Source organism: Drosophila ficusphila, unplaced genomic scaffold, assembly GCF_018152265.1.
Source record: "Drosophila ficusphila isolate 14025-0441.05 unplaced genomic scaffold, ASM1815226v1 contig_414, whole genome shotgun sequence".
Taxonomy (NCBI): Eukaryota; Metazoa; Arthropoda; class Insecta; order Diptera; family Drosophilidae; genus Drosophila; species Drosophila ficusphila.
The window spans coordinates 12,081,600-12,096,800 of NW_025064328.1; the positions used below are offsets into that span (position 1 = coordinate 12,081,600).

General features: G+C 38.9%; 1 protein-coding gene across 9 annotated transcripts in view; it reads right to left on the minus strand.

Annotated features, from left to right (window-relative positions):
• LOC108096603 (AF4/FMR2 family member lilli) overlaps positions 1-15,201 on the minus strand; it is a 75,504-nt gene that overhangs the window by 34,048 nt on the left and 26,255 nt on the right. For all 9 annotated transcript variants that reach the window (XM_017198305.2, XM_017198303.2, XM_017198301.2 and 6 more), the window contains 7 exons: positions 12,810-12,943; positions 12,468-12,749; positions 12,211-12,403; positions 11,066-11,190; positions 10,782-11,000; positions 9,839-9,980; positions 9,675-9,750 (listed from right to left, as the gene is read on the minus strand). In XM_017198305.2, the coding sequence (XP_017053794.1) occupies positions 9,675-9,750; positions 9,839-9,980; positions 10,782-11,000; positions 11,066-11,190; positions 12,211-12,403; positions 12,468-12,749; positions 12,810-12,943 (1,171 nt within the window). The remainder of the gene's footprint in view (positions 1-9,674; positions 9,751-9,838; positions 9,981-10,781; positions 11,001-11,065; positions 11,191-12,210; positions 12,404-12,467; positions 12,750-12,809; positions 12,944-15,201) is intronic.

Below are 15,201 nucleotides of genomic sequence, written 5' to 3' on the forward strand. Positions count from 1 at the left end.
ATGGCAGCACCCCCTCCCCCTCCCCCTCCCCCTCCTCTTTTCCTCTTCCCATCACCCCGCTTTTGTTGACTGACTTGCAATCCTGGATTCATGGGCGGCGTATGCGTATCCATCTAATGATATTTGAGGAACGGATGTGTATGTAAAACCAATAATAAGACGACCGCACGAGGGGCAAGGCAACTAGGTGGTTGCAGATGGCTAGAAGGACGAGTGGATGGATAGATGGACGGTTCAACGTTAGGATGGGATGGCTGCGATACCAAGCTGGATGGGTGGGTGGTTGGTTAGTCACTGGGTGGTGCGCTCAGGCCGAAATGGTTAACAAGTGGTGCGTGTATCAATTCAATTGAATTTGCAAATGTTGTTGTTGCCCACTGATGCATGAAGGGCCCATGAATGCCCAGGAGCTGGATCCGCATCATTATCATCATCATCAGCTAACTGAAGTATTTTATGATGTATCCCAATGCCACTTGATGTTTGTCTTTCGATTTCGGTGGAAAGGGAAGGGAGTCAACAGAAGCCGATTTACGCAGTTCATAGTTGAACTTTAGGGGATGGAATTCTTGAAACTCAAGTCTGAAAAACAAAGCCCTAAGAAATTGAGCAAAAGGAAAACGTTTCTGTATCAAGATTTTTTTACACTGTGGAGTTAAGTCGTAAAACATATAAAAACATAATATAATTTGAAAATTTTTCATGAATAGTGAAATATTTTATTATTTAAGCAAGTTAAATACTATTTCAAATATATTTTATTAAATAATGTTGTATTTTTCCTAGCCCTGTGTTTATTTTCTTTTCAATTTTAGGATAAGAGTTTTAGAGCCCATATTTTTCTCCTGTATTCTTCTCTGCCACAGAACCTTTTTTAACACTTTTGCGATTAAGGGGTTACATGGGTTTCCTCGGGTAAAAAACGGCCTTTTTTCAAACATTTTTTTTGCATATAAAAAATTAAATATTTCAATGAAACTTTTTATTATTTAAAAGATACATATTTAATAAAGATTTTGTGAAATTTTCAAAAAAAAATATCAAAATGTCGGCCATTACGACGCCATTTCCGGCAGTCCCTCGGAAAAAAGGTGCCTCCGCGTTGTCAGCAGAACTTCTTTCAGGATCATCCAAAGTAAAAATAAAAAAAACGTGTTTCAGTATAGACAATAAACTAGGTATTGGACGAAGGAAATAAAAAAAAATGAAAATTGGATTTTTGGCAGACGTTTTTACAAAAAAATGCAAATTTCGATGAAAATTTCTCGACATTTTTTTTTTTTTAAATAGTTGTAATTGAAAAAAAAAAAATCCTTCGTTCAATACCTTGTAAATGATATCTCGAATACATGTGTAAAATTTCATTAAGATCGGTTGAGTAGTTTGCGAGAAATTTTGACAACCGACTTTGAAAACATAGTTTTGAGAAAAACGCGTTTAAAGTTTTAAGAGACAATAAAAGTGGTCTCAAGCGTCCACCTTCTCAAGGCTGTATCTCCGAGACTATGACTCGGATCAACTTGAAAATTTAGGACAATATTCTAGAAATGTTATAGAATTTAATAAGACAAAAAAAAAAAAAACGATTTTTTGAAACCGTGAAACCCATGTAACCCCTTAAGCAAATGAGCGTTAATTAAAAAATTGTGAGGCGGCACAATGCAGCACAAAAGAAAAGCAAAGGAAACGGTAATAAATACCATACAGAAACGTGCAACAAAAGCAACGACAACAATCGGAAACAACGTGAGCGGGCAAGCAATGGCAACAATTCAATTAAAATGCCAAAGGGGCCCGAATGGCATGCAAAGTGCTCAGGGGAGCGAAATTAACCCCTATAAACTCGTAATATGCTCAAAATGATGCACTTAAAAACACATTAATCACATCGACAATTATGCTGGACGCATGCAGGCATTTGTGTGCGTGAGCGAGAGAGCAGAAAAAGTGAATAAGTGAATGGGAGTGCGAAGAGTGAAGAAAAAAGCCGACACGTGCTTAAAATATAAGGGGATTCCCCCAAACTTTGGGTGCTCAACGTGAAAAAAGGGAGAAAATTAACAAGAAAAGCAACCCTCATGAATTTAAATAATTCACAACCAAGCACACAAAATATTTTTAAAATTTCTCAAGTGGAATTTTAAGTTAAAATGTTCAAAACTGTATAATTTTTTTTAAATATGAAAACATTTCTAATTTGCATATAGGCACAGCATTAATTCAAAATAAATATTATATGTTACAAAAAAAGTATGTAAAACTAAAATATTTTATTAAAACATTTGTGACCTGAGGTCATCACCACTGCGTTTCTCGCAGTGTAAACCAACTGGACCCCATTGCACGCAGAATTCAAAGCATAAAAGCTTTCGTGTCGTCATTAAAAACTGTTTTTGCTAATTAAGTGCTCAATTGAGCATTCAATTTCACACACACAAACAGAAAAAGTGGCGAAGAGGAGAGGTGGGAAATACGAGGAAGGTGAGTACACAAGCAAACAACAGGAAAACAGGGTAAATACCCATCCAAGCAGAACAAAAACCCAGAAACAGAAAGCAAAGCAGAAACAGAAATATCAACGGCAAACAAGGTCCGCAGCTTTAGATGCCTTCACCCCCCTTGCCACCCTTTTTCCACCATCCCCACCCACGAAACTCCCCCTTCCATTCTTCACCTACGGCCAAGGCAAACGAAATGAAATGAACGAAAGTATAACAAAGTTGGTTTATTTGCTCAGTTAATGCAAAATGATTCCCCCGGGGAGAGGTGAGGAGTCAGCAGTGCAACCACAGTGGGGACTGCCTAATGAGCAACACAGCGACAGCGTTGCATGGCTCTGCAAAATCAGAATGGTGTTTTGATTTTTTTTTTTTTTTTTGTTTTGAAGAAATCTTTATTGAAGTAATTCTTACATTTTATTAGAAACAAATCAAAATGTTTAAAATATAGAATACAAACTGTTTGAAATTAATGGATGAAAAATATGAAATTCTAAAATATAGATCTTGTTATTCAAATTTCACCAAAAATTGTATTACAAAAAAATTGACTATTTTTGATTGTCAAAAAATGCTTGTAAAGCATTATAATATTTTTGAACATGACTACTGCTGATTTCCGTTTTTATTAAAAATATAACGTTTATTTCTGTGTAGCAAAGCAACCAAAAAATCAAAATCAACTGAAGGTCCAAAGAGACGGGTAATAAAAATGAGTAAAGGAAAACACAAACAAAACCCGAGTCGACATAAGGGTAAACACGATTCAATAAAATTACGCTGAAAAGTATGCAACAGAAACAAGCAAACAAAGTGAAAGGGGGTGAAAAGTGGATTGTTGGTGGGGGAAGGAGAAGGCGGTGCCTGAAGGACGGTGAAAGCCGGTCTGAGCTCATAAAGCAAACAGTTACTAGGCGCTGACGAAGAACTGAATAAACTGGGAATGAATGCCAAAGCAAACGTGGCGAAAAAAAGTGCAAAACAACCGGCGCACGAAGAAATACAAAACCGAAACCGAAAAAAAAACCAAAGTGCGCCAAAGGAAACGAAGAGAAAAAGTACTTAAAAAGCTCACAAGCAAATATTTATAACAGTAAATCACTTTGGCGCTAGCACACATACATAAACAGACAGCGAAGGGGAGAGAGCGAAAGGTGGAGCAAGTGAAAAGTGCAATAAAAGAAGCAACAATGGTGCACTGAAAAAAAAGATTTTTTTAAGCACAAAACAATTATTTTGATTTAAGAGTATACCGTAATGATTCAGACATTTAATTATAGGAAGGAATAAAAGATCATTTAAGGTAAAAAAAGTAACAACATAAAAAAAATGCTATTATATTTCAAAATTGAAAAACTTAAAAGAAGTCTGCTTCCTCTTATTTTAAAAACGTGTTATTATTTTCCATAGTGCATCAGAGCAAGCGAATCTTGTGCTACGCAAATGTTGTTATACCCTGCTACTTCTCGGCAAGGAGCAACTGGCAAATATTTAAATTCGTGCGCTAAAGCACACAATAAAAACGTAAACAAATACAAAGTAAATATGGCGGCGACAAAAGCAACAACAAGAGCCAAAAAGGATACAAGAAAATCGCGCAGTTCGTGTCTTGGGGCTTTCACCTCCTTTCACCATTTCTCCTTTCTTTTGCACAGTTGCACTTTGGGGTTGGTTGATAAAGCGCCAAGTCAGTCTGTGTATGCGAGTCCTTAGTTGTTGTCAAGTTTTTAATTAAATTTGGAACTGCAATTTTTGCAACAAAAAGTAACGATGAGTTGGGTGGGAAACCCGAAAAGTTTTCAGCATAGGAATTAGCTGGAAAGCAGAGCAACAATAAGATTATCTTTTGGCAACAACTTTTTGCCAGCTAACGAAGATCTCATAAGCCTGGCTAATAGAAATCTTTCACAATTTATACGGTAGCACAAGATGCAATTTGAATATGAAAACATTGTGCAAATAAATGCATTGCATTTTTAAGGCTGGAATCGAAAATGAAAATATTTTCACTGAACTGCGTCTGCAATTGTCGGAAATAAATCGATGCCTTTCAAATTAAATAGGAAAATACAGAAATTGTTACGGCTAACTCGATGTTCCGGCCCCAAATCGAACAAAAGAAAAACACTGTGAGTGCCGAACGGAATGAACTACCGGCCACTACCCTCAAATAAATATGTTTAACCAAATTGCTAACCAACAACAGCCCCCTTTGAGTGGAGGAGAAAAAAAGAAGGACGAGTCAGGCGTAACATATTTATTGACATTGCGGTTGCCGGACCCAGAACTCAGGACCGAGAATCCGAATCCCCAACCCAAAACCCCGACCCCAATCCAAGCCAAACCCAAACCCAAACCCAAACCCGTATCCGGACACACATTGGATTTCAGTTAGCAGTTAGCTGGCAAGCAACCACCACCACCACTAACCACTGACACCAGGGCCACAAGCCCCACGATACCTCGGACCCCACGAACCCCCCTGACTCGCAAGCCCCCCTTGGAATCCCCGGAGTTCCGATCCCCAGAAAACCACCGAATGAGTGGCACTTGCAAGTGTGGTGTTTATGTTCCATACATCAAGGGTTTATGGGCTAAACGTTTATGTGTCTGGCAACAACAAGCTTTTAAAGGGTTTCCAAACACTCTCCCGCACATATTATTACAGCAGACCATCTTTAAACTAAACTCTGAGAACTGAAATAAAATGCAACCTTAAGCACTTCATTCGACTTATATTTTAAAACATCATAAAATATGTGCTTTCATAAACTTAACTAAACTAACAAGAACTTCAAAACTTTTAATTAAGCATGTTTTCGAAAACAGCACAAATTATTTTAAAATAATTTTCAATAAAATAGACTTCATATTATAAAACGATAACATATTTGCAATATATTCTTGTGATTTAATTTAGAAATTTTATAAAAATTATTTTGTAATATTTGAGAAGGTGGTTGAAGCTAAGGATGTTCCACTGTACCCACAAGCATATGTGGAGGGTGGCGCACTAAGAGTCAATGCTAAAGTTTGCCTTGGTAGCGCCACTTGAAATTTCACTTACACCCACACGGAATGCCTTTTTGTGCGACTGTGTGCGTGATAGAGAGTTGACGTTGCACACTTGGTTGACTCCCAAAAGACGCCCACACTCGAGCGGTTGACCTCAGACGGTCCGCCCAACCCCCAGATAAAAGAAGAAGAAGAAGAAGAGGAAGTGGAAAGGGGGGGACGGGGGACGGGCGGGCTAACGTATTACAAAATGTATTTTATCTTCATCGATTGGCAGAATTTATATGTTTTTTCATGCCACATCAGCGCTTTATGTGTGCACATGAAAGGAGCAGGAACGGCAGGGAATCCCCTTAAGTGAGTTGAGGTTATGTGCTGACAGCCACGAGCACCACCACCACCACCAACATATGCATATCGTTCAGTTCAGTGGGTGTGTGGGATAAATCAGCTGCTGCCAACAGATGATGATGATTACAAAGGGATGAAGTTGTAAGACTGCGATACCAACAAAGATGTAAAGCGTGTCGCTCGGAATGGAAAATGTCCTCTCCAAATGGGCAAGACAATAAACTGTTTTAACATGCGAATCAATTGGCGGAATTTGTAACATTTCAGGGCGTTGTTTTGCTAAATGCTACTCAAAAATTTATGGGTATTTGGGAAACTTTTTAAGCACGTTCTTTGGAGCGTGAAAAATATTTTTTACGGAAAGTAGGGAAGTATTAAAGATGTATAAAAAATACTTTTGAAGTACCCATTTTATCAGAGGTTCAAGTTGTTTTTAAAATAATTTTATAAATCTAGATGGAAGTGAAAAAAGAAAAGGTAGATTTTTATCTTAAAACCAGAAAGAATTTTCCCAGGATCAAGAATCAACCACCTTTTAATAAATATTCACGCTTAAAGAAAATCACCATAATCTACGGCTAGCAGTCAATTTTACTTTGCATAATTCCACTTGAATATACATTATACACACAACACTCCCCGTTCTTTGGCACGAAACTCCTCTGACTGCAATCATGTTTGCCAATTATGCAAATGTCGATGCGGCCCACTGTGCATGGAAGTACTACCACCGTGGGCCACAACCGAGTAAATACTCTCCAAACACTTGGCTTCGTGTTTACCACAATTTAGTGCGACTCGAGTCAGTCGACGAGCACCAGCAGAAAGTAAAGTAAATGCACATTTTTTGCCCACAATTTCCTGGAAGTTACCAAAAGGGAGGGGGAGCATTTTTGCTGAAAGGGGGTCGACGACGAGCACAATAAACTGCAAAGGCGAAGGAAGGGTCGGGGTTCGGGGTTTGGGGATCGGGGGTTAGGTCGTAGCTTGCCACAAGCCAAATGTGTCTGTGTCTGGGCCTGGTTTTCAACCCCCAACCCCTATACAAAAAAAGAAACCCCCTTCCAACTGCACCCCTGTTCGCTTTCGCTGTCTCGTTCACACTTTTCTTTCAGTCTCGTCCTGGCATTCGTGTCTGGAAAGTGTGGCAATAAAAAGGATAATGTAACTGTTATTCTACGCAAAACGGAAACGAAGGAGTGATGGCAGGGGGAAACAGAAGGTTGGGGGGTTTTCGTGGTGGTTTGGGGGGTGGCGAGTGCTTGAAATATTTTTGTGGCAAAGGTGGCAACTTGGGCAACAACAAGATGTGGCTAAAGTAAAAAGCACAACCAAAGGCGGCAAAAACAGAATTGCGGTTAGACGTCGGGTTGGGTTGGGTTGCCAGTCGGCTTGGGTCCTTGCTGAGTGACTGACTGAACAAGTGGCAACGAGGAAACGGCTGTCAGTCAAAAAGCGGGGGGGCGGGTGGCCAAAGTGGGTGGAAAACCCAAGTTGGTGGTGCAAAAAACCATTCCGGCAGCGAACGAAACGTAACGAAACGAAACGAAACGAGACGAGCCAAAGTGCCAAAGAGCGAAGCCGGAAAATTGTGTGGAAATTTGAGCTTCTTTTGAAATTGAGGCCGGATATGACACCCACACAACCCACTGTGCGAACAGCAAGAGAGCGAGAGAGAGAGATAGCAAGTTGGTGGTGTTGGTGTGAGCGAGACGACGCCTGTTGTTGTGTTAAACAAAATGTTTGCGGGTGCAATAAGCGTAAATTCAGTGGTTTTATGTTTACTTATTCAACTCCTCAACCACCCAAACCCCCATAGAACATAACTTCATTTTATTGGCAGCAAAGGAGGAGGGGAGTAGGTGGGGATTTCCCCCCCTTTCCGGGTGGTAATATACTTTTTGCAAATCGATGCCAACTCCTTAAACGGTGGGTGGTGGGTGGCTTTTCGAATGGGCAGATGGATGGATGGGTTGTGTGTGGGTCTTACGACGAATCCCCAGGGAAACCGACTGCCGCCATAGTGGGTGTATACAGTGTACAGTGAACACGGGACAGGAAGCGTGTGGCATGTTGAATGGTCTTGAGTGTTTTCGTATGGTTGACAGGATAACACGGAGTAATTCAATTCGAAATACTTTATGCTGTTGCTTTTATTATTTGTGCTTGCTCGTTCGTTCGGTCGTTCGTTCTCTTTCTCTTTCTTCTCCGTCTTCCTTCTCTTTCTGGTTTCTCCTTTCGTTTCGGGGGATTTCTGTTGTCGGAAGTGGCATTTGTAGGTGGTTTTGAGTGGGTGGTTCGGTTTGTTCGATGGGTGGTCTGCATATAAAAATTCGTGTGCAAAGTTATACACCCACACACACACACACATACACACAAAGAGGAAGACCGTCTGTGTGTGCTTGTGGTTTTCTCTGTTTATTTATTTTTATGATGTTTCCTTTTTGGCATTTTATTGAAGAAGTTTACCGACGCCATTGCTGCTGCATAAATAAGCGAGGAAAGAGGGCGAAAGCACTCACACCCACACTAACACACACACACACACACTTACCCCCCACCCCGGCACATTGCAATTCATAAAAAATCAATATTTATTACAACAGCTAGTACATGGAGCCCTCCTTGTGGTCTCAGCTTGTTATTGGGCATTTAATCAGTTGATTTCTTATTCAGGTTGAAGTTTCTCCTCTGCACTCGTATTGGGGAAATGCAATTAGAGAAGCTTTTGCAGAGATTTTTCCGAGTGTGCGGTGGGAATTCATGTGGGATTAAGGACACTTGAGTGCCACAAGCAAAACATGATATATGCCAGAACAAAAACGAAAAAAAAAAGAATTGAATTTGCCAAAAGACAAATGCGTATTTGGCTACGTGCTCGAGAACTTGGTTCTGTTCTGAATGTGCAAATAACGGTTTTAATTTAATTTCACAGTTCTTTCTGCAAATCAAATTTCTATCTTCAGTTCAAAATAAATTGAGCAGTTTTCTTAATTTTATTAATTAGTTATATCTAATGAAAGCTTTGATCATTTATAGTAGGTAAATACATATATAAATTGTGATGTTTAAATCAATCAATTTGTTGTTTATATAAAAAAGATTTGCTGTTATCTGGTTAAACCTTTGATTAAATTCCTTTTAATTAATAGCAAATTTATTTATATACAATTTTTTATTCGCTTAATATATTCAAATCAATAAGCTAAACGGATTAGTAAGGCAAAAACATTTTGATTGTAAACATTATTATTTCTTATCTCTAAATCCTTACGAAATTTAAATACTCGAAGATCATTTAATCTTGGAATTTCATCTTTACCAAGTGTCATTTAAATACAGATGTTAAAATCGTACCACTTTACCGCATTAACCCCACTTTGTAAACACAAAGAACTCCGAAATCCGTTTAAAAAACAAATACCTTGTCAGGAAATAGATTCCCCACAAATGCCCAGCGCTTCTCAGGAAAAAATGCAAAATAATCTGCTAGCCAAACAAATACTTCTGCCACCCAAACCAGTGACCAATGTTCCGCTTTGGGCAGCTAAACGAGCCAAGCGGCTAAGGCTATTATCGTATCGAACTGTCCGAGAGCAAAGCGGCCAACGCCGAACACTCAAAGTTAAGTGAAACCAATTGAAATTTATTGACGCGAATTGGGTTTCACTTGAACCCGCTAACCTCGGGGCGCTGCCTTCGCGTTTCGCATTACCGGAGGAGAAGTCAGTGGCGAATTGAGAACGGGAATGGGAACGGGAATCCAGAAACCAGGAATGGGGTTTCCCCCTCGTCTGAGGAGTCACTTACCTTCTTTTGACTTGTCGTACTGCTTGGGCGATGTCGTCTTCTTTCCTGGCACGGGCCTCAACGCACTGCTGATGTGCTAAAAAGGGGCGATAAATGGCACATGGACACGGGTCAGATTTCATTGCCCACTCACTGGCTACCGAATGCACAAAATGTATACTCACAATGCGATCGGAGCGTTCGCCGCAGGGCAGACGGGCCACTGCGGACTCGGGACTGTCCTCCGGCGGAGGAGGTTGTGGCACCCAGTTGTAGGCCCGCCTGGAAATGGGCACCCCGAAGCGATCGTGCTGCGAAGCTTGTTGTCTACAAAAAAAAAGAGGAGGAAATATATCAATTAGTTAGATAATTAGTATAAAGCAATCACGTGATGGTTTTCACTTTCATGACCACTAATTAAACCATTTTGACAACTTTCTTGTGGTGCTAATCATCCGAAAAAAAATGAACGTTTTATCAGTGATGCAAACCAGTATCCACCCGAAATAAACTGCTTTTCCCTGCTATTAACATGAAATACAAACAGAACGAATGTTCCTTAACTACACTCTAATCAAATGATTCAACAATAAGAAATGTAGAAGTCATTTTCAGGAAACCAAGAGCTTAAATATTTCATTATTTCGATGAAGTTATAATTTACCTAAAGGTCTGATTTCAATTATTCGTAAAGGTATTGATATTATTATTCATTAAAGCGTTGAACAAATCTAACACAAAGTCAAATAAAACCATTCCAATTCTAAAATTTTGTCACATTGTCTTTTAAACACATGTTACTCTAATGTTATAAAATCATACTACATACAATCGCATTAATAAGCTAGCAAAAAGCTAGAAAGGTTTTTTAACCAAAGTCAAATGCTAATGTGAAATCAAAGCTAGAAGGTCAAATATTAGATAACTTGCGACTGTATTGCCTCCATGGTGTAAACAAACTTCATCTTGACATAGTTATAGGTCTATTAGGCAATTAAGGCCAATAAAGATCTTAGCAAACTATAAAATGTTTCTGCTTAAAGAATTCTAAAATAAATCAGAATCCAATGATTCCTATCCCTCATATTTGTTTCGTTTGTATTCACTGATTTCTGCTGAGTTCCCCACCTCAAGCTCTCGTAGCAATCCAAACAGACGACCGCGTACTCTCCGTTCTCCAGCAGCAAGCCATCATCGCTCTTCTGGTGTTTCACAAACGGAAACTCGTTGACGGGCAATGCCCTCACTCTTTTCCGGTAAGTCGTAATGCCGCACAGGTGACAGTTGTAATCGTGCCAATTGTATTTACGATCCGCTGGATTCACACTGGGACTCTGCGCCTCATACCTGTAAAGTAGGAATCAACAATACATTAATATTTGTTCAACTGATTTAAAAGATAGTTTACTTACTTGCGCCACTGATTCAACATGGAATGGTAACAAAATGTACAGACCAAGGCCGAGTTGTTTCTCAACTGCTCAGCATTTGGAAGTGAATTGTGTTTCAACAGCAGCGGGAAATAAGGCCTCGAACCCTGAATGTAAAAAAATTATTAATGTTTAGTTTTGATTAAAATTCTATTGTATAGCAGAGACAAAAGAGACCTTACATTACATACACTGAAAGACTCTGATTCTATCCCTCCTCAAGCCCAACATTTCTGATTAATCACAAATTAATCCAGAACATACCTTATAAACGTATCAAATAGCTTAATTTGGTTAATTACTGACGGAATAAAAGAGATAACATTTGATATCTACAACGAATGTAGCCCATTTGGGAGCGCTATCTAAAACAATCTGCATTCATATCGTGAAACATTTGTATTTAATCAGCGCTGGATATCTATATTGATTGACTGCGCCTTCATCAAGAATTGGGGAAATGCCTCAACTTATCAGTAAATTACATGTTTGGTAGGCGATACACAAATATTATGCAAACGCAAACGCTGTTTATACAATGTGGCCCAAATTGAGTGAAGGTCTTACGAATTGAGCCGATGCAGAAATTAATCCCTTAATACGCAAGCTTTACTGTAACTGATTGAAGCTCAAAAAGTGTAGCAAATTAACAAATAGTTTGATATGAAAGCCAGTTTTATGATTTGTCTGTGAGTTTGACCTAATGGCATTATTTGTTTGGCTTGAGTGGTTTCCATTCATTAAAATTAGTTCATTACTTATATTCTGACTTAAATGTAGGATTTGAACAATTTTGTTTGAACGTGCAGTCATGTATAAGTAACGATGAGTTCTAATTAACAAAATGTGTAGGGATCAAACTCATGAATTTGACTTTCTAAAACTATTTTAAGGCTTTTTGTGTATTACGAATAATAAATCTACTATGCTATTATAATATTATCTTCTATCTGGTTAAAAGTAAAGCAATACATTTTGTATGTATGTAACAAGTTAAGCAAATGTAACAAATTTAGCGCAAATGCAGTATTTCTCGCCTGATAATTAACACTGAAAGGCAAAACCAAGCTTTTTGAACAGACTACCTAACTATTTCTATCTTTATTGGCCCTATTCGATGGCTCTACCTCTTTGCTGGCGTAGAGAACTCTGGCTAGGGTTAGGTCCGAGTGCAGACCGCAGAGATAGCAGTAGATGGATGTGCTGGCGGGCGTCGATGATGAAATGGATGGCGTGGAGGGCGGCGTGTTGATGCTCATGGCGCCGTGCCGAGATCCGTTCGGGGAGCTGGAGGTCAGCATTGGCGAGGGAATGTTGTATCTGCAAGCAAGATGAAGATTCCATATTAGTAAGGTTCTAAATACAAAATATTCAAATGGAGAACCTTCTGTGCTCGAGGGGAACCCTTTCCGCATCCATGGACTCCCATTGGCTGGCCAAGTAATCCTTGCAGTCCTTGCAGGCCAGCACGCGATTGCTATTCAGCTCGTTGTTGTTGTTATTATTGTTGTTGTTATTCGTACTATTATTGTTATTATTATTATTGCTGGTTACGGCATTGGCCTTGAGACAGGGAAAGTGCATGGCATGCGAATTCATGTGCTCGGCACTCGTGGAAAGCCAATCCATTTTGTTCGACGGGCAGAGCACTTTGCAAATGGAGCAACTGCAAGATTGTAAATTTCACAATTAGTTACAATAATAAAGTCTTGGATGAATCACTTACGGATACTGTCCGTGTCCATTTTCGATGGCTCCTTGGCTGGAACTCGGCGAATTGGGACGCGAATCGCTGCGACGAATCTGTTTGAGGTCGCGTGCCGTGTTTGAGTTGGAATTGTTTGAGTTCGTCTCGTAGGGCTATCAACAATGGAATGAAAACGAAATCATACAGATTGCTATTAGCTATTTGTGTATTTGTTCTAAGAATATCACGCACACGCCGTCTCCAGAGAATTCCGACTGTTTCGTTGAATCCCTCAAAGTCTAACTAAGAGCCTATCTAATCAGCAAGTACGAGGAAGGAAAAATAAAAGAGACCCACAAATTTTTTTATTAAATATTTTATACAATTGATTTGCTATTCAAGGAGTAGACACTCGACTATGACTGGCGTTCGACTGGGTTTGCTTTCGGCTTTTTGCCGTAGAACCAATTCGATCCGGTTCGAACCATGTGCGGTTCACTTATCTCCCTTTATTTTGCGACTTATATTTCGAGGGCGAGAGCGAATGCCTCTCCAAAACCATAAGCTCCTTATCGCAGTCCGCTTAGGACTAATTAGATGGTTTGGGGTTACGACAGCTGATACCAATCTTGGCAGAAGTTCACAGCAGAAGTCAAATATACGTAGCTTGGGTTTTCTATTTCCGCTTTTTGTATCGTGATTAAGCATTAATTGAATAATGTATGTCAATACTATCCATATTTGAATACAATTTGACTTTCAAGGGCCATTAAAGTGAAGCAGGGAATTCTTTTATATTCGAAAAACGATGAACTCATTGAGATCACTTGAAATTATTGTGGGTGGCTTTCAATTTTTTTTTTTTAACGATTCAGATTGAATATTTATTTGACTACGAATTTGTAGGAATAATTATCAAACCGTGTTTGCGTGCTCAGTATTTATCAGCATTTATTGTTATTTACCACTCTAGAAAGTTGAATGACTGGACTCAATGCGATTGCAGGTGTTTGCTTAATACGTTTACAACCTTTAATAACGTGTTATCTGGGGAAAGGACGGGAATGATGATGATAGCCATCTGATATGGATCCTACTCCCACTAAGTGTTTCCAAGCCAAACATTTGCAATTCAAAGGCCCGAGACCGAAATGCAAATATACGAGAGAAGCGGCATGAAAATGAAAACAGAAACCAACAAATAAGACAATGCAAATGTAAACAATTCGGAAAGAATTGTTTAAATATTGAGTTACTGTTCTTGTTGTTGTTGTTTTATTGCCGTATTGATAAATATTTGCATTTATCTATATTTAATTTCGTATTTCGTATGTTGTGCTTCAGTTTACGGCTTCTTTATGCAAGAAAACGAGTTTCGAAAACTCTGCTCGATTGTGCAATGACCTGAATAAACCCAGAATACACGCAAGCTTTTCAATACGCACGTTGTTGTATTCACATATCGAGAGATATAGAAAATAGAGCAAATGGTAGACACCTGTTTAAAGATAAATTATTGTTGGAATTCGCCTTTATTTCGACCCACACGCTTCGCAAACAGATGACTTCTGTTTAATCAAAGCCAACACAAAATGTCAAACAACTAAAGAAAAAGAAACACTTTGAAATTGCTCAGAAGCCACCAGAATTATTCACTCAGAATAATTGTATTGAAGTCAATCAACTCTGTCAAGGTTGTAGATCTTATTTGAATACACCCCCAAAAAAAAAAAAAAATTATAATTCTTACAGTGGAAGTTTTCTGACACAATGGCTATTTGACCAATATAAACAAAGACTAAAGGCCACACAGGAAACAATCTGGCAAAACTAAAACCAGCAAAACGAGACAGTAAATCAACCAAAAACAGAAAGAGAAAACATTTTAAGACAAATTAAGCTATACAAATAGTCAACAAACATTGGCAAGATCAAACAAAAGTATTCGCTGTATACAAATGTATAAAATCAACATAAATCTAGGCATAAAGGTATGCGAATATGAAGAGTAAACCGGAGAAGTTGGCAATAATTTATGAGCGGGGCGACGACAAGTCTTTCAATTGTCTCCCGGCGAAACGCTCAAAGATTTCAAATTAGAAATGAAAAAAAAAGAAAAAAAGGCGGAATGCCAAAACAAAACTAAAAACAAAATAAACAAAACTAAGGCGCAAGAAGAAGAAGAAGACGCGGCCAACAGCCGACTATAAATAAAAAGCGTTTAAGTAGAATTAAGCAAAAAGCAGACAAGTAAACCGGTTCAAAGCAGATGCCTTATAAACTGACAGAAAAAACCGACTCTGACTCGACCAAGTTTACCCAGTTTTTTATTGGTCTCCACATGCATGCATATGTATGTGTGTGTGTGTGTTTGTCTTGTTTATACGATAATTTCATTTGGGTTCCCTCCTCATTTGCCACCAGTCGCACT